The sequence below is a fragment of the Rana temporaria genome, chromosome 10 (assembly GCF_905171775.1).
Source record: "Rana temporaria chromosome 10, aRanTem1.1, whole genome shotgun sequence".
In the NCBI taxonomy this organism is placed as follows: Eukaryota; Metazoa; Chordata; class Amphibia; order Anura; family Ranidae; genus Rana; species Rana temporaria.
In genome coordinates, this window is record NC_053498.1 from 52,691,509 (window position 1) to 52,717,705 (window position 26,197).

Here is a 26,197-nt window from a genome sequence, read left to right on the forward strand (position 1 = left end):
GTTTAAAATGCCAGTTTTGCCGTGTTTACATGCCACGTTTAGCTGCGTTTGCGTTTAGAAGCGTAATATATATATATATATATATATATATATATATATATATATATATATATATATATATATATATATATATATATAGTGTGTGTGTTTAAAGGGGTTGTAAAGGTTTGTTTTTTATTTTCTAAATAGGTTCCTTTAAGCTAGTGCATTGTTGGTTCACTTACCTTTTCCTTCAATTTCCCTTCTAAATGTTTGTTTTCTTTGTCTGAATTTCTCACTTCCTGTTTCTCCTCAGTAAGGTGTTCAGTAAGCTGTTCTAAATGACTTTCCACCGCTCGGATGATGGTGGAAAGCTTACTGAGGAGAAACAGGAAGTGAGGAATTCAAACAAGAGAAAAAAAAACATTTAGAAGGGAAATTGAAGGAAAAGGTTAGTGAACCAACAATGCACTCGCTTAAAGGAACCTATTTAGAAAATAAAAGACAAACCTTTACAACCCCTTTAAATGGTCAAAAACAAAAAACTCCTATAAAAAAAACGCTGGTAAATGCAAGTTACCGCGTTTTAACTGTGTTTAGTCACATCTGAAACATGGAAATCTTTGTCTGAACCCATTATTTTGCTTTCAAAGAAACACTGTTAAATGCAACTGCCTAAAAACTGTGCACATGGTCACATAGGATAACATCGGGTTCAGGGGCAGTTGAAAAAAAGCATCCAACTGCCTCTGAACGTACGTTTAGCAGCATCCCGTATACATGGGCCTTACAGTTAGGCCCCATGCACACGAGAAGCAAATGCAAACACATGTAAACTCAAGTTTTCAAAGGCAAAAAACAGCGTTTAAAACGCCCGTTTTTGCAGCGAATTTCGCTGCGTTTTGCCGCGTTTGCGGCTATCAGCGTTTATAACAAAGACATTGTAGACCCTCCCAAAGCTTTGAAACGCAAAAACGTTTGCGTCTGAACCCAAAATTTTGCTTCTGAAAAAACGAGCCTAAACCCCAACTGCTTTAAAACGCAAAAAAAATTGAATGTGTGCATGGACACATAGGATAACATTAAATGTGTTCAGGGGAAGTTGAAAAAAATGCCCAAATGCCTCTGAACTATATAAATACCTGATCATTAAACGCACACATCTCTGTGCTAAATGGCTTGTCTCAACCTTTTGCTTTTACTCTATCTTCAGGACAGCTTGTTCTGTTGAAAAACAGTCAGACTAAGGGCTCTTTCACACGTCCGTTCAGTTTTTCAGATCAGTTTTTTTTTCATCAGTTGATCCGTTTTTCCGTCCGTTTTTCGTCAGTTTTTTCATCTGTTTTTTTGTTTTTGGGGGGGGGCTTTTTACATAGAAAAACGGATGTTGGCAGAACGGAAGAAAAATAGGGTTTTCTTCCGTCCAAAAAAACGGAACTGAACGCAGACGGATGCTAACGGACGTTAGCGGATGCTCATCCGCTAACGGACGCTAGCCCATAGGGAAGCATTGCGGTCCGTTAACGGACGTCCAAAAAACGGACGAACGGAATGGACGTGTGAAAGAGCCCTAAGACCCCATGCACACGAGATGCTGGTAAATGCGTTTTCAGAGGCATTTAAACAGATTTTTCAACTGCCCCTGAACACATTCAATGTTATCCTATGTGTCCATGCACACCGTCACGTTTTTCGGCAGTTGCATTTATGCTTGTTTTTTCAGAAGCAAAAAATGGGTTCAGACGCAAACGCGGTACCGGCGTTTTGCCGCGATTTCGTTTATAGGCGTTTTTTAAAGGTGACCTATTTTTTTACATTGGAAATCTCAAAAATTATGGCAAATGATGAAAAAACATAAAAAAAAACATAAAAAATGTAATTGCTTGCATTGCATTGTGGACAATCAACAACTTGTGGCAGGTGACATTGCCAGGTGATGTGGCCAGTGGACAATCCACAACTTGTGGCAGGTGATGTGGCCAGGTGACATGCCTGGTGATGTGGCAAGTGGACAATCCACAACTTGTGGCAAGTGACGTGCCAGGTGATGTGGCAAGTGAACAATCCACAACTTGTGACAGGTGATGTGGACAGTCCACAACTTGTGGCAAGTGGGCAATCCACAACTTGTGGCAGGTGACGTGGCCAGTGGACAAGCCACAACTTGTGGCCAGTTGACGTGGCAGGTGACACGCTAAATACACGTACACTGCTGCTCTCTCAGCTGCTACTCACTCTGGTCTCACAAAATGGCTGAAATGGTTAAATAATACTGTTTTTTGAGCTTAGGGAGGGTCTTATGATGTTTCTTAACTAAACGCTTATAAACGCAAACGCGGTAAAACGCTGCAAAATTCGTGGCAAAAACGAGCGTTTTAAACGCCGTTTTTTGTGTTTGAAAACGTGTGTTTAGATGAGTTTGCATCTGCGTCTCACGTGCATGGGGCCTAAGGCTTCATGTACACTGGACTTTGTTCAACCTCTCCTGAACGATTTAACTTGACAGTTAGAAATCCGTGACTAAAAACGGGCGTTTAACCGCATTTGCGTCTAGAAGCATTTAGAAAAAAAAATTGTGTTTTTTTTGTTAAAATGAAAAACGTCTGTAAACGAAACGCTGCTAAACACGAGTTGCCGCGTTTAGCGTTTCAAATGCCTCTAAACACAGCTTCTGAGCGCATTTTTTTGGGTTCAAGAAAAAGCCTCTACACAACTGCCTAGAAACGACTATAAACGAACATGTACTGATAAGATAAAACAGAGGAAAGTTCAGGAGCAGTTGAATAAAATGCCCAACTGCTTCTAAACCTCTGTTTACCAGCAGCAGTGTACATGAGGCCTTACTGGCCAGATAAAGAAAAGGAAAAGAAGTTGGGACTTTGTGTGAGGCGAATGGCAGCTAAACAAGACAAAATATAGTGACTAAATTACTTTATAAACGTAAAAGAGGGTATAGAATCACACTCAGTATGCAGTACATTAAAAGCCACTACGTAATGTAATTGTTGAAAAAAAAGACGTATGAAAAAGACATATAAAAACATATTCAGATCCTGTATATGCAACCTTAAAACCAAAAAGGCAGCACATTCCAGTTAACAATGTATGGAGTGTGTACTCTGTGTAAGAGAATAAAAAATAGTAAGGGGGTTGATGATTACAAAGATGAGTAACTAAAACAAGGTTGCATCCTATCAACGTGATTCATGTAAAGATGCTTCATCAGGAATGGATGCATCAGTTTGTCTGTAAAACATATAAATATAGTGTGATATGGGGGTGTTTAACTCAAGTGGTAAATGTGTTTTTTAGCGAGTCCACAGCAGTCGGTTGACAGGTTTGAGGGCATGGCAGCCCATTTTTATTAAAAGGAAATCAAATAACAGTTCACACATAGGATTTCCCACGCAGGGGTTCTTCTCCAGTTAAGTTCATATAACCAAAAAAATGCCAAGCCTCCTGGCTCCTAGGCTTACTTTGCCTTGCTGTTACTTGCTAAACCTGGCCCACTCCTGGCCTCAACAGGATTCTCCAGCCCACTGTCTCCCAGACTTCAGGACTTCCTTCAGCCCCTTTGGACTTGCTAGTCACCCACCAGCCTCCCAGTTCATCAGGCACAAAGTCCTCCCACAGACAGCTTTCCACACAGTGTCTTGAAACAGCAGCCAGCTGCACACACTCCACCTTCCTCCACTCTCTGTTCTGACCAGCCCCTCATTGTATGGGCTGTGTGCACCTGGGAACACAACCTGCTGGCTGTCTGTAAGATTTTGACACAGGGTTGGGGTTCCTATCCCACCCAAGTCTCTGCAGGATCCCCAAACTACACAGCCCTATTCGAACTTGGCAAAACCCGGAGAAAGCTGCCAAAACATTTTTTTTAGTTTCAATGCTATGCTGTGTAGTACTGCAGTCCGCTGACATGCAGACTCTATGTCCGTTTTTGCCCCCTTTCCATGGGGACAGGGACTCCCACTATTACAATAGATACCGGTAAGTTCTTGTAAGAACTCCAGCATCAAGGGAAGGCAATGGGAATTGTTAGTCTTATTACTTACAAGGGACTGGAAAATAGAGGTGTGTAAAACTGCAACTGGGGGGGGGGGAGAATGAGTCGTCTGATCCGGGAGCTGAGGAAGCCACACCGCACACAGGGCAAACTCCCAAACACAATCCCCAGAAAGTTAGGTTCTCCATATGGTATAGTTGGTAACACAAGATAGGGCGCCAAGGGAGTGTGTGGTGTGGGTTCCTCAGCTCCCGGACCAGACGACTCATTACAGTTTCTAGTCCATGTAAGGAACGAGACTGTAACAATTCCCATTGCCTTCCCTTGATGCTGGAGTTCTTGCCAGAACTTACCGATACCTATATTTGTTTTACAGACCAACGGATGCATCCATTCCTGATGAAGTGTCTTTACACGAAATGCGTTGATAGGATTCAACCTCGTTTTAGTTGCTCTTCTTTGTAATTATCAACCCTCTTACTATTTGTTATTCTCTTACACGGAGTGCACACGCCATACATTAACTGGAATGTGCTGCCATTTTGGTTTTAAGGTTGTATCCACATGAACTACCTGAATATGTTTTTGTATGTCTTTTTTTTTTTTTTTTTTTTCATAGGTCTATGAACTGTATACATTTACGTTATGTAATGACTCTTAATGTACTGCATACAGAGTGCGATTCTATACCCTCTTTTATGTGAATAAAGTCATTTAGTCACTATATATATTTTGTCTTGTTTAGCTGCCACTTGCCTCATACAAAGTCCCAGCTTCCTTTCTATTCATTTGAACCAGGGATGAAGGCACATACAGTATTATATGTGTACCTCATTTAAAGTCCCAAACCTTTCCCCTTCCTCCTTTTTGTCAATTACTGGCCAGATAATCAGGTAAAGGTTAAAGGAAGAAAAGTCTAAAAATGAAAACCAATGCAGCCATGACATCTAAGAATTGATAAGTTGCAGTATGTTTCTATTTGGGTTTAATGCTGCATTAAAATGAATTTTCAGCAAAATTCTGAAAAAACATAGCTTTTTATGATCATCCTGTCACCAAGATTTTTAAAGCAAATTCTCATCCAGCATTTTCCTTTTTTTTTTTTTTTTTCAGCTCAAGCACTGGCAGCTACTTCCCCACCGACTCATAGTAATTTGGAGGACGAGATCTTCAATCAGTCTAGTAGTACTCCTACCTCTACCACATCAAGCTCTCCTATTCCACCAAGTCCTGCCAATTGCACGACAGTAAGTTTCTAAAAGATACAATTTTTGATTGTAAAATATAAGAAGTGCACCTTTTTGTACACGCTTTTCCGTAATGCCATGCAGACATTTTTCTTAAAGGCTGTTGTAGAAATGTATATTTCTTTTTCACACATAATGGGACACAGCGTCAGACTACCCTCTGGGTTATACATCATACTATCATCCGGTGAATGGACACTGTTAGATCAAAGATCTTTAGACAGGAAGTGACCTCCCTATATAACCCCTCCCCCACATCAATTTTTTTACCAGTGTCTACAAGGTGGATGGTACAGTTTGGGCTCTCTGAGCTCCAGGTCTATAGTCCTACAAACCGTTCCAAAACTGAATCAAGGAATTGACCTGTCGGATCCATTTGATACAGGCTATATGCTTAGATAAATGGTACCTGAACCTCACAAAGCAGACTCTTGATCCTGCAAGGTTTTGCCTGTAAGTGGCCTTCGGGCGCTGGACCCTGCAGAGTGGAAATATTGGACACTACAGCGCTAAAGGCATTTCCTGCAGGGTGCTATACAGGTCCAAGGGAGTGGACCTTAGTCCTTGAAGGTCCCGAGTGACAGGAACCCACCGTGAAGATTGGGCACTTCGTTTGTAAGTGGCCCTGCGCCTGGATGGTTAATTGAAACCCCTTTATTATATTGTGGGGTGTCCCAGTAATTGTATCAAACAAGCTAGCTAGTGGCTGGACACCTGTGTGCGGTGACCATATGGGGGAGTTTTGGGCTAGCTGTGGGTGTTTGCAAAATGTACCTTTTTCTGCTTGTGTGTAGCTGTTTTTTACCTCACCTGTATGATGGCACACGATCATGCACTTTTTAGTTCGGTTTACCATGGCGCATGTGCATTCGCAAGTACGCCGCTGTATTCTGCAGTTTGACGGCCATGGCGCACATAGCTTTGCCACACGTGCGCAGTGGTCTTTATTCAGGCACACGAAGATTAGTGTCATACGCGAATATAGTTGCGCCAATTCGCCGGGGACCGCGCACATGCACGCATAGAACTTTCCGGCGCACACTCGGCTCATTTAGGCTGGGTAAGCCAAGCATGCAGTGCTTCCAGAAGGCAGCTGTGGGACACAGAGCAGGCTCTAAAAAACACAGTGGTTCATTTCTTCTTGCCCGTCTTATGTGAGTCACCAGGTGTTGCTTGGCAGGCTAAAGGTGCTTAGCAGGATTGTTGCATGGGGGCTTGGTGAGCCCTATTAAAGGGTCTCCCTTCTAAAAACAAAAAAGGCATTTTTATATACTCAAGTACTCTGTTTTGTGGCTACTAATGTCTTCCAAAAAAAGGAGCGGGACTAACAATGCAGGGAAAAGCACACCTATGTCATCAGCAGTTCCCGATGAACTTAGTCGTATTTCTAGTGTTGTATCCCCTGAAGGCCCAGAGGCTTCTGAGCCGCTGCGCCTATCTGGTATTGTGCCTACAGTCAACGCTGCTGCTTCACCCTTTTATTACTAGGGATGTCATCAGCCCCAACCGCCTTAGAGCACAGGATAGCTGACATGATTGCCACCATCCCGCAGGGTAGCAGTAAGCGTGACAGATCTCCCTTTCCCGAAGCCTCCTAGTTTGGAGCAGGAATGGGTCGAGAATAGGGAAGAGCTTAAAGCTCGAGATTTGGTGGAGTGCCCGGCAGATGAGTCTGCTTCCGAGCAATCTGGACAAGAAGATATCCAACTGATGTCTGCCTCTCAGTCAGAGGCTTCTTATCCGGACCCTGACTTAAATGGTTTGTTCTGCCTTTAAGTTACCTCTCACAGAAGCGATTGAGCCCCCCCTGGTCCTCTTTTGGATCTCTCAGGCCTTTCCAGGCCGCACAGACATTCCCTCTACACCCCCTGTTGGAACAGGCGGTGTATGCCGATTGGGAACATACTGATAAGACTGTTCCTCCTAAAAGGTTTTCCTTTCTATATGGATGAAAGGTTTGTTAATAAATGGAGCTTGCTAGCAGTAGATGCAGCAATCTCTTCCTTATTTAACTTATCTGGTAGATAACTCACAGGGCTCGAAAGGCCAGGTTGACAAGAAATTGGAGTTATTAACCACTTGCCTACAGGGCACTTTCACCCCATTCCTGCCCTCTTTGAATGACAATTGCGCAGTCATGCAACACTGTACCCAAATTAATTTTTTATAATTTTTTTTCCCCACAAATAGAGCTTTCTTTTGGTGGTATTTGATCACCTCCTGCGGTTTTTATTTATTGCGCTATAAACAAAAGAAGAGGGACAAGTTTGAAGAAAACACAATATTATTTGCTTTTTGCTAAAATAAATATCCATTTTTTTTTTTTTTTAAACAAATTTTTTCCTCAGTTTAGGCCGATATGTATTCCTCTACATATTTTTTGTTAAAAAACATGCAATAAGCGCATATTGATTGGTTTTTGCTAGGGCTGTTACTGATTAAAATTTTCTTCGATTAAATCTATTTTTTTTTTTTTGTAATCGATTAATCGACTTATTTTGTTTAATTATAACGCACATACAGATTCAACTACTTTTAGCTGATCTCCTTGCATTGCAACTCTGCATTAGTCAGTGGTAAATGTGGTATACACTATATACAATCACCTGACACTAGTTAGTTTCCACAATCCATAACTTAACTTCACAGTTCACACAAATATGTTTTAAATTCAAACTGTAGCACTGACATAAGTAATTTTTTTATTATTAAACTTTAAGAAAAACATAGCAAGTTAGTTTAACTTTAATACTTTCGCAAAAGTTATAGCAGCTGCAAAATGGGGGATAGATTTATAGCATTTTTTTTTTTTTTTTTTTTTTAGTAATGCGATTTTTATCATGACTGCGATATTGCGGCGGACACTTTTGACACATTTTTGGGACCATTCACATTTATACAGCGATCCCTGCTATAAAAATGCATTGATTACTGTATAAATATGACTGGCAGGGAAGGGGGTTAACAGGTGGCAATCAAGGGGTTAATGTGTTCCCTAGGGAGTGATTTTTACTGTAGGGGGAGGGTACTGACTGGGGGAGGTGACCGATGGTTGTCCCTATGTACAAGACACACCATCGATTACCTCTCCCTGACAGGACTTGGATCTGTATGTTTTACACACACAGATCCACGGTCCTGCTCAGTTGCTGGGCAATCGACAGGCACGTGCATCAGGTCCCCAGTGACACGGCGGGCACCCCGCCCCCTAGTGGCTTAAGAAGGTGCAACGTCATATGACAACCGCCCAGAACAAGAGGGTCTTCCTCCCATCATCATTTGACCGCGGGCGGTGGACAAGCAGTTAAAGTCTTCCCTTTCTTTGGCCAGTTTAGCCAGCCAGCTGTTGCAGCAATTGGTATTTGCCAGTCTGTAAAGGATCAGATTAAAAGGCCCAATAGGCTCAACCAAGAGGATGGTCTGCCTAAAAGTAGGACAGATATATTACTTGAGCGCTGTGTTTTGCTGTTGACACCTTTTTTAAAGAGGATTCAATACAGCATACACACACACACACACACACACACACACACACACACACACACACACACACACACATACACATATACACACATACACACACACATACACATACACACACACATACACACACACATACACATACACACACACACACACACTTCTGGCTTAAAAACTGATCAGCCGAGCTTCCTTGTAAAAAGTTATTGCCATGTTTCCCTTTTCATGGGGGACGTTTATTCGGTGATCATTTGGATAAATATATCCAAAAGATTTTCAAAGGGAAGCGTTTTCTACTCCCTGTGAAGAAAAGCACCAGACGTCCCTTTAAAACCTCAGGGACTACTTCCTCAAATGTCTCAGCGTCAAGGTGGTTCCTTCGGATCCTCTAAAAAGAAACGTATTACTTCAAGCACTACATCTTTTAGTGCATCAAAGAGTAATTGTAGAAGTTTCGATACTCGAAAGGTGCACAGGGTTTTACTTAAACCTGTTTTTAAGGTTTAGAAACCAAACGGGGACAACAGGCCCATTTTGGACCTAAAGATCCCTGAACAAGTATCTAGTAATACAGTCCTTTTGGATGGAGTCTGTCCGCTCAGTAGTAACCCTCACTCCAGAGGGGAGACTTTCTAGCCTCAATCAATATAAAAGATGCGTATTTACACATACCTATTTCAGCCTCATCAGAGGTTCCTACGTTTTTCAGTAGAGGAACGTCATTTTCAGTTTGTGTCTACCCTTCAGGCTGGCTACAGCTCCCCAGGTATTCACAAAGGTCCTAGCGCCAGTACTGGGCCTTTTAAGGGCCCAAGGGATTCTGGTGTTCGGGTACCTGGACGACCTCCTGCTTAGAAATCACTCAGTTCAGGACCTAGAACAGAGCATAATATACACAGTGCGGCATTTTAAAAAGCTTAGGCTGGATCATAAATACCAAAAAGTCAACCTTGAGACCAGCTCAAAATGTAATACATCTAGGTCTGATCCTAAACACAGTCCAAGCAAGAGTATTCTTGCCACCCGTAAGGATCTGTGCCCTGAAAGATCAGGTGTGCCAGATAAGGCACACCAGACAACCCTCCATTCGACTCTTATAGAGGGAGTATGGTATCCTCCGAGGCAGTGCCCTATGCTCAGTTCCATTCCTGACCCTTACAACAAAACATCTTGATGGCTTGGAACAGGGGAATAAAAGCCCAGGATTATCCAATGTGCTTATCCCCTCAGGCATGCTTAAGCCTAAATTGGTGGCTGCAGGATCAGAACCTGCGAAAGGCAAAGTCTCTCAGACTTTGGAGCGACCCTAGACGGCTTTTAGCCCAAGGAAGATGGTCAGGAACAGAACAGATCCTGCCCATCAACGTCCTGGAATTATGGACAGTACGTCTGGCCCTACACTCCTGGACGGTAGAGCTTCAGGACTACCCTATCAGGGTCCAGTCCGACAAGGCCAATGCAGTGGCCTATTTAAACCACCAAGGTGGTACCAAGAGTCATTCAGCTCTGAAAGAGGTGAACTACATACTTGCCTGGGCAGAAAAATATGTGCCAATCATATCGGCAGTCCATATCACGGGACTAGAGAACTGAAAGGCAGATTATCTCTGCTCCTACCAGAAGTCTAAAACCTTTTATCTTAATCATACTATACAGGACACAAAGCTTGTCTTCAAAGTCATTAGGTTATATGCAGACTTCGGTGATTGGACACTATTGGCAAAAATAACTTTTCCCCTAGTGCACAATTAAAGCGGAGTACCAGCCTTTTATTGTTTATTAAAAGTCAGCAGCTATACTTTTTATAGCTGCTGCCTTTTAATAAACAAACACTTCCCTGTTCCACGGTTCACCAATGCGGCCGTACGGAGCGTCGCTCCTCTCCCCGGCACCTCCATTTACACTCTCGGCACCCGGCCGTGACAGCTTTCGGCTTCGCGGGCACGCACTGCGCATGCGCGAGTCGCTAGGCGTTGTCTAGGTGGAAGTAGCAAGTGGGACAGGAAGTCCCACTTCTAACAAAGTCCCCCCCCCCCCCCAGAAAAAAGTGGCATGTAAGGGGGCGAGGAGTGCTTAAAGCGGGAGTTTCACTTTTGAGTGGAACTCTGTTTTAACAATAACACCACTCCTTCCGGGAGACTACCAGTTTTTTTTAATAGTTGCCTTAGGTCAGTGTTTCTCAATTCCAGTCCTCAGGCCCCCCCAACAGGTCAGGTTTTCAGGATTTCCATTATTTTGCACAGGTGATTTGATCAGTTTCACTGCCTTAGTAATCACCACAGCCTTTTCATCTGAGGGAAATCCTGAAAACCTGACCTGTTGGGGGGGCCTGAGGACTGGAATTGAGAAACACTGCCTTAGGTAGGTGATGTATTGATTTTCAAATGGGGGGGATTTTTTTTTTTTAATCCAAAGACAAGGATAACACATTCAGAAATGTCACTTTTATAGGTGGACTGGGAAAAAGACCACACATTAATAATGAAATGTTCATTGTTTTGGGGGAAACTTAATTTCTCATTGTTCATGGACGGACACAGCTCCTTAAATCTTGACAAGTGGGTTATGTTCCCTGTTTACAGGAGAGGACTAGGCAGAAACATGTTAGATAATTAAATACATGTTACATTAACAGAGTTGAACATCCCCGCCCAGGGGGTGGTCCCTCCAGACATAACTCTCCTCACTGCAGCATGCAGCCTCAGTTTCATTCTGCCTAGCAAAGGAGATGGACGTATGGCTCCCTTTGGGCCCAGCGCCCTGAGGAGAAATTTTATTTTACCTTTTCTTGAAGAATCTTCTTTCAACTGTCGGCTGAGAGATAGGCTGGATAATATAGGTCCTTGTAGTCCATTCAGTCCGACCAGCGAGTATGAGCACACCTTTGCAAAGAGGCTGGGTCTGCCACGCTATAACCCATGGCTCCTGGGGTGGCCGGCGAGCTTTGCTCCGAGGTCCACATATGACTGGGCTGTGGTGTTGTCTCACTCACAGTGGATCGGGCCGACGGCTACCTCCATTGCGGTTGTAGCTCTGTCAGGAATACGTTGGCAAGTCCTCGCTCGGACGGGTAAGTACAGTCCCTCCCGCTTCGGTGGGTTGGTGCGGCTGGGCATTCCTGGCGTTTTTTTTTCTTGTTGTACTGTGTACTTTCTTGTGAGGGGTTTTCACTGTAAAAGCCCTAGGAGGCTTTTCCTGTTTTAAATGCAGTGTTTTTCCGCCATTTGGCCGGCGCTGGCGCCATTTTTTGGGAGGTTTTCAATTACATTGAAAACTCCCATTGGCGGCCATTTTGTCGTAGCCTCGCTATTGCGCAGCTTACATTGCGGTCGGCCCTTTTCCTGTGGCCGCGTTGTGAACGCTCGGCGGCCATCTTTGTGCAGTCCTGACCTCTAGTGCTGTATTTTACGGTGCACACAGGTCCCTTCAGACGCCGCAGAGTCCTTCATGGTGCTTTTCCTCTCCACACACCGTGTGCTGAGAGCGGTCGGCAGCGCTGGTGAGTCCCCTGGGTACCCCTGGTCAGCTCAGCAAGTGGGTGAGAGGCCCTGAATAGGGCCCTAGGAGCTTGTTTATTGTAAGGACAGGTGGAGGCTGCATGCTGATGCACCTACATGTCATACATACACACTATGTAAATGTTTTAATATTTGGTGTCATTATCTGGATCTTTCCCCAACATGCTGGTGATGGCAGCAGGTGTTAGCACCTGGGATTCCCACAGAGGTTTTATTGTTGGCCTTGGACACTTTTGTGCCAGGGTGGGGGTGGACTGCGGACGGGCGGGGGTTTAAAGAGTGCCCCCTCCCCCCGTTATCCCCTGGGGAATGCTCTGTTATGGAGCCGCGGACCAGGTACCTGGGTCGGTGCAGGATAAGGCATTTATGGATGCGTTTCTCACTGCTGTAAGGGACTCTCTTAAGCTGGATAGTGCAGCTGGGTTTCAGCCGAGGGCTCTGTCTTTTTTTTTTTTTTTTTTTTTTTTTATTCTTAGATCACACAAATCAGACCACTCTGTGTAGGTTTTTTCCTTCTGTGCCCTTCTTTGTTAATTTCTTAGATGTGGAATGAGAAAAGCCGCTAAGGGCTTTTGTAGTCCCTCACCGCCGGGCGGTTCAGTGCCCCTTTGAGGAGAGCCCTTTCAAGAGGTGGGCTTCTTCTCCGGTGGTGGACCCTCCGGGTGTTATGTATAGGTGACCATTCTCCCTATTGCGGGAGGCCCCGCTTATATGGATCTGACTGATAGAAGATCCGAAGTACTGACCCTTTCCATGTTTACCATGTTGGGGTCTGTCTTGCGGGCCTGTTGTGGCCACTACTGTGGGGTCTCAGTCACTCTAAGAGTGAGCATTTTGCACCAGACTGTGGAGGAGCACCGACTCTCCCCGATGTTATTAGGCTAGCGGACCAGCTGGTCCAGGGCCTCATATAGGTCTGTGATGCTTCATTGAATGCTGCACCCTTGTTATCCAGGGCTTCTGTTTCAGAATGGTTTTATGCACACGGTGGTGTAGTGGTTAACTCCATTACTTGGCAGCAAGAGAGTCATTGGTTCGAATCCGCACACTGACGCCAATCTGCCTGGAGCTTGCATTGTTGCTCCCTGTGTCTGCGTGGGTTTCCTCCGGGTACTCCGGTTTCCTCCAAAGGCATGTGTGCATACACCTACATAATATACATACACACTGTGTGTGTATTATTTATGGGCAACCCTCCCAGGCCGTCAAAGGCCCAGCTGGGGGACTAATCCATCCCCTGGGTGCGTAAGCCGATCACGCCGGCACCCAAATCCTGCCAATGTATGTAGCCTTCCCTCCCTGTCTCTAGGTGGGGGGGGGGGGGGGGGCTTGCAGGTTCACAATTCGGTGAAACCTCCCTGTTCTCCGACCAGAGGGTCTGCGAGGTGGTCTTTTCAGAGTACTAGTTGGGGTTTCCTCCTATCCACAGAACAAAGTTCTTTCCTCGTGTCTTCCTCTCCCGGCCCGTCAGTCTGCCTTGGGCAGTGTGGGTCTTGCTAAGCTGCAGGGTAATTTTACCTTTCCTGCAGGACGAGAGGTTTGGGGTTTTCTATAGGCCTCAGGCCCTGAATACTTTTTGTGAATGTCGGGTAGTTCCGCATGGAATCCATTCGTTCGGTGGTAGATGCGCTCCAATACGGGGGACGTCCTGGCGTCCTCGGACATCAGGGACGCATACATGCATGTCCCGTTTTGCGCATGTCGGTGTTTTTTCTGTGCTTCGTGATGAGAGAGGGTCTCTGTCAGCCTGTGGCCCTCCCTTTTGATCTAGCGTCGGCACCATGGGTTTTCAGCTAGGAGCTCACACTTATCCTAACTTTCCCAACTAGTGGATGTGTTATTCCCATTCAGACCCTCCGAAGATTCGGGTGGGTGTTAAACATTTAGGCCAGAAGGTGTAGCTCAGTGGCAGCAAGTCCGCCTTCCATGTGTGCGACCCAGGGTTCAAATCCTGGGCATGCTAGGTTCCGACTCGGCGTTGGAGTATGTAGGGTTGATCCGGACTCCTCAGTGGCGAAGGTCCTTCTACCTCTGGAGAAATTGCGGACTCTTCAGTCTGCGGTGAAGGTATTGGAATCACGCAATCTGTGTTCTCTCCGGGCACCTGCTGGTCCGGGGCCTGTGGGTAGCCTCCTTCGAGGCGGTACTGTGTGCCCCGTTCCACACTCGGGTTTTCCAGGGGAAATATTGTCCAGGTGGTAAAAATCTCTAGTCTCTGAAATCATCAGATTCCGGTGCGCCACCTAGTCAGAGTTGGTGACGGAGATCCCGGACTCTTCGGCCCGGGAAGTTGTTTATTCCTTCCAGTGGTCGGTGTTTACGACGGATGCCAGCCTCATGGGGCCGACTGCACCTGGGGGGTCCAGTCGGCCCTGAGTCGCTGGACTTGCTTGGACCTACAGCCTCCCTCGGGCCTGGCTAGTGCCTGGGTGGGAGACCGCCTGGGAATACCAGGTGCTGTGGACCCTGTTCATTGTCCAACTATTTTAGGCGATCAGGCCTGGGTTTGTTGGTCGTCTGCAGCACTGATCAGTGTATTCTGACAGCGGAGCCTTCGCTGTCTTAATGCAACAACGCATTGGGGGAGGGGTCCTCTGTTTACCTTGATTTTGTGGATGGGAGAATTCATAGAGTTGTGTTTTATTTATTTTTTGGATCAGCCAGTGAAAAAAAACTGTAATTTGTCAGGCCAGATTTAATTTTTGGTCATATGTCGTGTCTTAGTTTTCTCTCTTCTTTGCTGCAGAGTCGGAGGGTAAGTGGCTCCAGAGAAGGACATATAAAGCTAAGCAAGTCTAGTTTAGAAGAGATTTGATTTTCGAACTGTTTGTGAATGGGGGTGAGGGAGCTTAAAAATCAAATTCCTTCATAAATCATGCCGAACATTAATGACAATCTCAATGTGCATAATCATCTTTCTTTTTGTGGTATTTAATCACTGCTGTTTTTTTTTATTTTTTTGAAGAAAAAAAAAAAGGTTTTCTTCGTTACTGTCAGTAAATTTTGTAAATCTTTAATTTCTTTCCTTCACTGATGTGCGCTGATGGGTTGCACTGATGAGGTGGCACTTGTGGACACTGAGGCGGCTCTAATCTGCCGCACAGATAGGTAGCACTGACTGGTATCACTAATGGGCACTGCTGGGGCTGTACTGTAATCAGGGCGCTGATGATCAGTGCCCTGATTACCTGTACATGTCTCCCCTGCGAGGAGATGCCACTGGTCGGCTCTCCTCACCACACACTCTGTCAGTTTAAGGCGAGGAGAGCCGATAAACGGCATTTCCTTGTTTTACATGTCTACGCATCATCAGCTCTTTACCGAGATCAGGGTTGTGCCATGTCCTAGGACCGCGGCGTGGCTGAGATCGCTGCGCACCACCGCAGCTGTTCTGGGGCAACCTCATATGACGTCATCCCAGAGAGAGAGCGCAATCCTGCCTGCCGTCATTTTACTATACGGCGGGAGGGAAGTGGTTAATGTTCATGTGCGTGTAAAGGCAGGCTCCCCAATACTTTTGAAAATAAGGTGTATATTTATCGGCTGTGCATTGCTTACTGGTTTCTAGGTGTTTTATCTGTTTCTCCCGGCTTCTGTAATAAGCAAATATGACAGGGGAGAGCTGTCTGTGTGAGGATCATTCCAAACTGTGTGAAAGAAGGGAGACTGGAAGATCACATGAGCACTTGCTTGTGAATGAGCTCTTGGAGTGGGACAGAGAGCTACAGAGTTTCAGGGAGAGAACAGCCTCTGTTAATCATGGGGAAACGGGAAGATGGAGGAGATTCTTATTTGTACCGTCTGAGAAGTAAAGATATGGGGAATGTTTGTGTGGCATATACATTTCTGAAAACCGGAACTAGGGGCTTTGCAGGCTCTAAAGCCTATGAAGGGTACAACGGTTTCCGATTCTGAAAATCTCTTTTGTAACATGAGCAATATTTACAGGATAATGAGAAGGGTTTTAGAGGTGGACGAACCCCTATAAGCTCTGCTTGGAAAAAGGCTTTAAAACATACTATACTTAGACATTTGGAATGCTCTTTTTGGATAAAAGCTGAAAACCAAGCATTGCTTTGGCAAGCTAGGTTTTCCAGAGGCAGGATCCTTCCAGCATACAAAAGACTCGGTCCTGTCCTATGGCACTGGGGAAGGATGCCAGACTTTAAAGAGGAAGTCTCGCTGCGATTCGTTTTTTTTGTCTATTGACTTATTTACCCCATTAGAAATCAATACTCACTGTTTAGGTTTTATAAAACGTCCGTAGTCCTTTTTTGTTAGCAAGGATAAAAATATTTAGAGGGACGTTTCCATTTTGCTTGTGGGCAAGTGAAGCCCACAAGCACCTATTTCCTGGATGCAGTGAATGCTTATTTGCCAGCATTCACTGCTCGAACCCGTGCATGCTCAGTGCTGACGGCTCACAGCGCTGTCAACACTGAGGGTTACAGCGCTGTCAACACTGAGGGGTCGTAGAAAGTTCGCGCACCGTTGTGATGGCACTGAATCTTGGGAAGCATGATGCTTGGCTCCCATGAGATGGTGCGGCGCCGGGGAAGACGGTCAACACATCTACTTCTGTGGGAGAGATAGACCGTATGTAACAAATAAAAGCTAAATAACAAGGTATTTACATAGCCAAAAAATTATTGGGGTGAGAATGGAATATCTATGCAATTAACTAAATGCGATAAGACATAGTTTTAAATTTGGGTGGAACTCCGCTTTAAGCACAACCAAAGGTATAAAACCGCAATCTGCCAGCTGGCAGGCCATTTATTATAGAACAGGTTGTCTCTTCTGCAATAAAATAAACTTACTGCCCTGTTCTTTGCAATGTACACTTGGCTATGCATGTGCAGCTCGTATTACATTCTAGGCGTAGTGCCTGTGGATGAATGCATGTCGGAATTTTCCTGCATCAGTCAATCAAAACAACTGAAGAGCCGCAACCTGGAAGAAGCCGGGGAGAAGATGCAGGCAAGGGATCACACAGCAGTTGGTGTTGAGATGAGTATTTGCAACCTTAGTTTTGTTTTAAGGGAGTTTAAAAGAGGCCACAGAAGGTGTTTTTTTTTTTTAATAACTGGTAAATGTCTGAAAGGTGGATGGGAGGGGAGGTGAGCTTTGCCTGGAGATGAGCTTTAATGTTACCTTATTTCACAGGAAAACTCTGAAGATGACAAGAAAATTCGTGGCAGGTCTACAGACAGTGAAGTTAGTCAGGTGAGCTGCTATATTACTTACTTTGTTTTAGTCGCTATCATTTCACTTCCTTTTCTAATTTTATGCTCTGTTTGTGTACTGTACTTGGCACATTGTAATTTTGTGTTCCAACTTATAAATTTTTGTTAAGTTTGCTACATAGTGTAATGCTAGTGTCTTCTGGCTGTGTAAATGGGTGTCCTTACCCCATCCATTTTGAATATTGTCTAATGGCCCTACAGTTAATATAGCCCAGGTCCTCGGGTTTTAGTGTTTACTGTGCAACTTCAACCAAATTCCAATGCGGAAATAGTCTTTCTGAAAGCTGGCCATACACTTATATATACTAGTGATCCACCAGCCATTCACATTGTGTATGGCCAGCTTAAAACTTGTGGGAGGTGGTGGTAGAGCAGCCTGTGTGTGCGCTTTGAAACCACCGCTTGTGTACGAGAATTCCACATCCGTATTGCTTTTACAGTAAAGAATCCTCTACGCAGTTTAAGGTTAAACCTCTTCTCTTCTAATTTTAGTGAATGGCTATGTTTTTATTTTTTTATTTTATTCCACGGAAAAGTTTTATCCCTATATTTGTACTTTTAAATCATATCCCCTATCGAGCATCTCTTCTCCAGAGAGAATAAGTTCAATGCTTGCAACCTTTCCTCAAAACTGAAATACTCCAGTCCCTTAGCTTTATTGCCCTTCTCTGGACCTCTCCAGTTCCAGCACATCCCTCCTGAGGACTGGTGGCCAGAACTGGATGGCATACCGCAGATGCGGCTGGACCAGAATCTTGTATAGTGGGAGATTTACAGTTTTATCTCTGGAATTAATCCCCTTTTTAATGCATGCCAATATTCTGTTGGTTTTGCTTGCAGCAGCTTGGCATTGCATGTCGTTGCAGAGCTTGTCCTTAGGATCCCCAGGTCCTTTTCCATCCTAGATTCCTCCAGAGGTTCTCCACCTAGCGAGTAGATTGCATTCATGTTATTGGAACCCAAATGCATTATTTTACATTTTTCAACATTAAACCTCATTTTCCATGTAGTTGCCTACACCATTCATTTGTTTTGATCTTCTTGCAAGGTTTCCACATCCTGCGTAGAATTTATAACCCTGCTTAGCTTAGTATCATCTGCAAACACTGAGATTGAACTGTTTATCCCATCCTCCCGATCGTTCATGAATAAATTAAATAGGATTGGTCCCAGGACAGAACCCTGGGGGCCCCACTTACCACAACGGACCATTCCGAGGATGCCCCCATTAAACATCACCCTCTGGACTCTCCCCCATAGCCAGTTTTCAATCCATGTACTCACCCTATGGTCCATGTCAACAGATTTTAGTATGCACAGTAAATGTTTATGGGGAACTATAATGAATGCCTTTGCAAAATCCAGATACATCACGTCTATGGGCCTTCCTTTATCAAGATGGCAGCTCACCCCCCTCATAGAAGGTTAATAGCCTGGTTTGGCAAGAGCAATTCTTCATTAATCCATGCTAATTACTGCTAATGATACTAAAATCTTGTATATAGTCTTATCCCCTCCAAGAGCTTGCAAACTAATGATGTTAGGCTAACTGGTTTGTAGTTCCCCTGGATATATTTTGGCCCTTTTTTTAATATTGGTGCTACATTGGCTTTTCTCTCCAATCAGCTGGTATCATTCCCATCAGTAGACTGCTCCTAAAAATTAACAATGGTCTGGCAATCACTTGGCTGAGTTCCTTAACTACTTCGCATCCAGGCCAATTCTGACACTTCACTCCTACATGTAAAAATCATAATTTTTTTGCTAGAAAATTGCAAAGAACCCCTGGACATTATATGTTTTTTTAGCAGAGACCCTAGAGAATACAGTGGCGGTCATTGCAACTTTTTATCTCACACGGTATTTGCACAACTTTTAAAGTTTCATGCTTTAAAAAAAAAAAATTTGGGCATAATGTGAAAGATGAACTTGCGCCGAGTAAATAGATACTTAACATGTCACGCTTCAAAATTGCACATGCTCGTGGAATGGTATCAAACGTTGATACTTAAAAATCCCCACCGTTTTCATATGTGGGCGGGATTAGCGTATGCGTTCGCTTCTGCGTGCGAGGACACGGGGACAGGGGCACTTGAAAAAAAAAAGTAATTTTTTTTTATTTTTTATTTTTACCAAAAAAAAAATTACACCTATTAAAAAAAATCTTTTGTTCCTATTACAAGGAATGTAAACATCCCTTGTAATAGGAATATGACATGACAGGACCTCTTTACAGTGAGATATGGGGTCGGTAAGACCCCACATCTCACCACTAGTCTGGGAAGCCGAAGAAAAACCGATCACGGCCTCCCAACCGAGGCAGAGGTTGGGCGTGACGTCATAACATCGCTCCCGGCCTCCGATCATAGAGACTCCGGCGACCAACTGGTCCACCAGAAATCTCTATGGTCAACATCCGGGGGCCGGCGGATCTGTTCTCCGACTCACCGATCGCATCAGTGAGTCGGTAGAAGCACCAGCGGGAAGTGGATGTCCCCTTTCGCTGCCCGTAAGAACAATCGGTGCAACAGCCGCTATGATCATTCTTATGGTGCAGGGATATGCAATTAGCGGACCTCCAGCTGTTGCAGAACTACAAGTCCCATGAGGCATTGCAAGATTCTGACAGCCACAAGCAGGACATCCAGAAGCAGAGGCATGATGGGACTTGTAGTTTTACAACAGCTGGAGGTCCGCTAATTGCATATGCCTGGTGTAGGGAATCGCTGGCTGAAAATGTTGATATCTGAATGATGCCTGTAGCTGCAGGCATCATTCAGATATCCCCACACAAAGTCAAGGATGTCAAATGACTGCCGGGGGACACCAAGTGGTTAAGGACCCTCGGCTGCAAGCCACCTGGTTCCGGTGACTCAGTTTTCCCAGTTTTTCAAGTATTTTTCTAATTTCATCCTCTGTTAGCCAAGAGTGTGCTCCCTGTGGCGTGTCATGAGGTTAAACCAGGCAGTCTTGGTTACTGAAACCCTCCCGTTTCCCTCGTGAAGACTGAGGAGAATAATACATTCGAAACCTTCTCCATCTTTTGTAACCATATTATTTTCCCTTTATCATTCTTTATGGGGGCCAATATGTTCTCACTTCTCTCTTACTATTTATTAACTTGGAGAATTTTGGGGGTTTTCTTTTTACTCTCCGCTATGTGCCTTTCATGTTTTATCTTGGCCAACTTGATTGCACCCCTACATTCCTTATTGCATTCTTTGTAAACTTGGAATGCTTATGATGACCTATCGGCCTTGTTTTTTTTTCCAAGGCTATTCTTTTGCTTTTACATGCATTTTTACCATCGAGTTAAGCCACCCAGGACTTTTGTTAGCTCTTTATTTTGCACTGGCCAATTGGACTTTTGTTGGCTCTTTATTTTGCACTGGCCAATACCTTTTAATATACGGTACACTTAAAGCATACCCATATACATTTTTCGTAGGATTTTATCCAATTTAATATCTTCTAGCAAGGAGCGTAGTTTAGGGAAGTTGGATCTTTTGAAATTCAGTGTCTTTGTATTTACCCATGTGTATCTTATTTATGTGATTTATGCTAAAACTAATTGACCTGTGGTCACTGTTTCTTAAATTGCCTTGTATTTCTACATCCGCGATCAGGTCTGTATTGTTAGTAATCAGTAGGTCTAGTAACGCATAGTTTCTTGTTGGTGCCTTTACCATCTGACCCATGAAATTGTCCTTTAAGACATTTTGTAACTGGTGAGCCCTAGACGGATGTGCGGTTCCTTCTGCCCAGTCTATTTGCCGCCATTGCAAATTGTGATGGTCTGTATTTTATCTTGAATATAGGCATTTGAAGGGCTTTTTTAACGCCTCTTAAATGCCTGCTTTTTATGGCAGTGTGATCTCAGCCTCTAAGCTCAATTCACAGCATGGTGTTCCGTTTTTCGGGTAAAATCTCCACGATTCGGGAACGCTGCAAATTGCGGGGCGTCCTTGCGATACTCGTTACTTTGACACCAAATCGTGCCGCTTTTCTCCCCCTGTGACATACTCTTCCGGTGTTGGGAGATGGCAACTTTAGCCACCATAAGACAGTGATGGGGCGGGGGGGGATGGCCTTTTTTATTTTGGAGATGGGCCCTGAGATCATAGACAAAAAAGCGATTTTGGGGCTGGGGTGAATGTCTGTGATACGCATTGATTTTTAGGCAATGAAAACCTTATGCTATAACTGTGGCAACAATCAGCAGCTCCACTATATATGGAGATGAGGGCCCAGCATCTCCAACATTTTTTAGAGGTGGACAAATATGTGATTTAGACCCTCTGGAGTACTGTACCACAAGAAAACTGTCTTATACAGTTTTTTCCTGGAAATAGGAGGACATGGAAAATTTCTAGTGGGTTAGGTCTTCAGGGAAAGCATGCACAAGTGCAAGGATACTGTGATTTTTCAACAGGTAAAAGGAAGAAGGGTCCGAGGGGATTTGAGTCACCAAATAGGTTACATAATTATGCATGAGTTTGTAAGGGGAACTTGTTGATTTGAATCACTGGCTCACAGGACTACTGCCAGGTGTTCCATTACTATAACATAGAGTAGTGAAGAAAGGGGGCAACCCCCGTAGAGTCCTATTGCCAGCGAGAAAGAGTTCTAATAGGACCCTGTGTTTTTTTTTTTTATAATGGCCGAATGGTTGCGATACAGAGCCATGATGCACTTTACCAGGGGGCTCCATCTTCCAGTCTGCTGTAGAGGCTTCCAGAAAGGCCAACTGACCCTGCCAAAGGTCAACCCTGAGTCCATGCTAAGAATGCACAGAGGAAGGTATTGGGGGTAGGAGCATAACCAATAATGTCCAGGACCCTAGAGGTATTGTCCCTCGTCTCCCTGTGCCTGACAGACAACATGATCTCCATGGATCAAGTAGGCTAAGCTAGGTGAGGCTGGTGGCAATTGGCTATAATTATGACAAACATTTTTGCATCTATATTGGGGAATCTAGCATATAGCTCCCGCAGTTCATCAGATATTTGCTAGGCTTAGGAATAAGTGTGTCCTGGGCCTCCCGGGTCTTGAATAAAATAGGTGGCAATTGGTGATTTGGAGCACCTGGCTGTATAGTTGTCGGGTCCCGGACTCTTGTTGGTTAGTAAGGAGGAAATCACGGATGCCAGTTTGTTGTTCGAAAATGGTGATGATAATTTTTCGGACACTGAAGGCAAAATGGGAAGGGCTGTCATCGCAACGTTAATTAATGCAGGTCAGAATCTGGTCTTGTGCGAGGTCAGCAAATTAACCTTTAATATTATAGAGCGCTGAGTAAAACGTGCAAAAAGCTGATGAAATGTTGCTGGTTTTAGTTGTAAGTGAGTTAGAGAATGTGCAGATTGCTGGGATAAGACTAGATGGGACGCAGTGGTGTAATCTCCTGGCAAGCCAGGAACCACATTTGTCTTCCAGGGTGTATGCAGAGCGACATAAGCGGTCTCTCGTCGCCACGAATCGACGGTCTATGAACTGACACAGATGCATGCGCACATTGGATAGTCAGAGTTAATATAACTTTCGAGCCCATATGCTTACGATCAGATTCCAGAGTGGCAATAAATTGATACAAATTTGAATTTTTTTTCCCCTCTTGTTTGATGCACACCCCATGTGAGATTAGTGTTTCGCCAATAACACATTTCAGTGCCTCCCATTGGATGTGCAAAAAGTGAAATCATTTGAGATATCTTTTTGACAGGTTGGGTCATTTTAAGATGGTTGCTGTTTAAGCGCCAGAAGCTACCTCTGTGGTCGGTCGGTAGTTCAGCAGAAACCAAGACGGGGGCATGGTCAGAGAGTAAAATGGAACTGATGTCCGCTGACAGAGAACAGGGTCGATCACCATATTCAAGGCACTTCCCTCTATAAGGCTCCCAGCAGCAAAGGCATGAATAGGTAAATACAAATTAGAAATCGTATAGATAAAGGGCGAAAGTTTGAACAAAGTTTTACCCTTTTTCATCACCCAAAGTTTGTAAGGCAGATTTTTGTGGATTGCGATAGAGACCCCCAGCAATTTGGCCTGTGGGTTAGGGAAATTATATAGTATCTTTGAATGCTTCCCTGGAATATCAAATCCCTTTACATTGTAAGAACATATCTTAAAGCGGAGTCTCGCCGAAAAAATAAAAAGGTAGCGGCTACAAATACTGCAGCTGCTGACTTTTAATACTCGGACACTTACCTATTCTGGGCGCCCGCGATGTTCTCACTCGAAGCCGATCTGTCCCACATATCCCAGGTGCATGCGCCGGCATCTTCAGTACAGAATCAAAGTAAAGCCTTGCGGCTTCACAGCCTGGTTCCCTACTGCGCATGCGCGAGTCGTGCTGCGCGACCTCACTGGTCCCTGCTGCCTTCTGGAACCTGTGTGTCTTCCAGAAGACAGCGGGGGGGACGGAGGAGGAGCTGGACATGGTGTAGATCGGCGCGGAATCTGTGGCGATCTACCGCTGGAATGGAAGCAAATACCTGTATTATACAGGCATCTGCACCCCCCTCCCCCTGAAGGGTGCCAAATGTGACACCGGAGCAACCCGGAAACGCCGCTGTTCCATTTTTGGGTGGAACTCCGCTTTAAGAGGTGCCATGATTGGGACTGGAGGAGTATATAAGGGAAAAGGAGAGGAGAGTTCAAAAAGGTAAAAAAGAAAAGATAGGGAAGCCACTAAGATAGTAAAACAAAATACTACAAAAAATATACTAACAGTAACAGCCTCTCACAAAGAGGGCAAAATGACTAAATGCCAAAGGCGAGTACTTGGCTGTCAGCCTAAGGTACAATACCTCAGGAAGCCTAGTTGGGGAGATGGAAGGACTAGGGACTATAAAGGATTGTGTCCTGTCCCAGTGAAAAAGGAACCAATATAAAAAAGGCTATATTATTGTGGAGCTTGATGATTATCTCTCTGACATTCATCTCCCCAGGTTATCCTCAAGCCAAATTTCGCACTTGACTATGCAATCCTTGGCACACAATAAAAGGCCAGACCTGGACAGCTTCCCTTTAGAGTGGTATCTGCGATATAAGGAGATCCTGATTCCTCATTTACTCCAGGTTTTTACCTCTGCCTTCGGAGGGACGCTTCCGCCCTCAATGTCTTAATTGTACGTACAGTGGGACCTTGGATTACGAGCATAATCCGTTTCAGGAGAATGCTCGCAATCCAAAGCACTCGCATAACAAAGCGAGTTTCCCCATAGAAGTCAATGGAAACGAAAATAATTTGTTCCCTATTGACTTCTATGGCATGCAATATCGCATGTGGCCGGGGGGGGGGGGGGGCCCGGCTGATCCCGGAAAGGTTTGGAAACTGAGTGTTTCCAAGTCTTTCTGAGCATTTCCAGAAATGCCTGGAGCTACACTTAAAAAATGGACCTGTTCCGACTTACAGATTCAACTTAACAAACCTACAGACCTATCTTGTTTGTAATCCAGGGACCGCCTGTATACTATAAACCAAGGGCTAGATTGAGGGTGAACAATTATATCTGACTCTTTCCCTATAACACGAGGTACCAGACCAGGTTGCCCTCTTAACGCCACTACTGTTTGCCCTGACGATAGAACCCTTGGCTGAACTGATACGCTCTAATACTACTTATTACACAGTCTAGTGATTAATGGGTTATCCCTTTACGCGGATGACATGCTCATTTTATTTTGCCGATTCTCAATCGTCTTTATCCAAATTATTCAAGGCTTTGGGCATTTTTCAGCCTTCCGTGTAAATTGTGAAATGTCTCCTTTTTTTGCTAGATCAGGATGCCATAATCTCCGTTTCACCTTCTTACCCTTTAAAAATACTTTCTACCTTCTGATACTTTGGTATTCTAATACAGCACCCCATTTCCTTATAGCTTAAGAACAATATGGACCCTCTTATTTGTAAACTTAAAAGTGCCCTAAATGTTTGGGCCAACCTCCCTCTAACACTAGTAGGCAGGGTAAACCTATTTAAAATGATTTTCCTGCCACGCTCCTTCACATTTTAAGTAACTCCCCAGTGTATATTCCTAAATGCAGATTTCAAGGGATTGACTCTAGCCTCTGTGGTGTTTTTTTCCACTAAGCTAACAATGTGGCTAGAGCCCTGTAGGCAGCTATTCTTACTTCCTACCAATCCCGATTCATCGCAAATCCACTATGGGCAGGGAAAGTACCAGTATATTATCCATGACGTTTCCAGTTTTTAAACTCTCAAAGCTGCTCCCATTCGAAGAACGAATGGGGTGTTCTGGTTCAGACGTGGATTGGATTCCCTTCGCTCCTTCTCTGACTCCCACAGGAATTTTAATCTCCCCTCCACAGCTTATTTCCGGTATCTTCAGTTACGACACACAGCCGCTGCTAAGTTTGGCCTACATAATATATCAATACAACACTCCCCTTTTTGAATGCCTCCTGAATGACCCATCTCATGCTAGACTTATTTCTACATATTACTCGTCCTTACTTTACACAAAAACTGATATACTTTGCCTCATCGAATCTAGATGGTGTTCAGATATATCTAAACTCAGAGTGGGTGTGGCAGGAAATTCTACCACTGCAGGTCCCCACAGTCATCTCCTCTAGGGATAACGTTATTCAGACCAAGTTTTCATATAGGTCTTAATATACTCCCGGTCTCCTTTTCCATTTAAATAGGCTGCCTTCTGCTGTGTGTTCACAGTGTTCTTCAGCAGCTGCCA

General features: G+C 44.4%; 1 protein-coding gene across 1 annotated transcript in view; it reads left to right on the top strand.

The window, feature by feature from the left end:
* Nucleotides 1–26,197, top strand: part of CNOT3 (CCR4-NOT transcription complex subunit 3) — a 425,129-nt gene that overhangs the window by 229,624 nt on the left and 169,308 nt on the right. Inside the window, 2 exon segments of the mRNA XM_040327617.1 lie at nt 5,102–5,235; nt 17,400–17,459. Coding sequence (XP_040183551.1) covers nt 5,102–5,235; nt 17,400–17,459 — 194 coding nt within the window.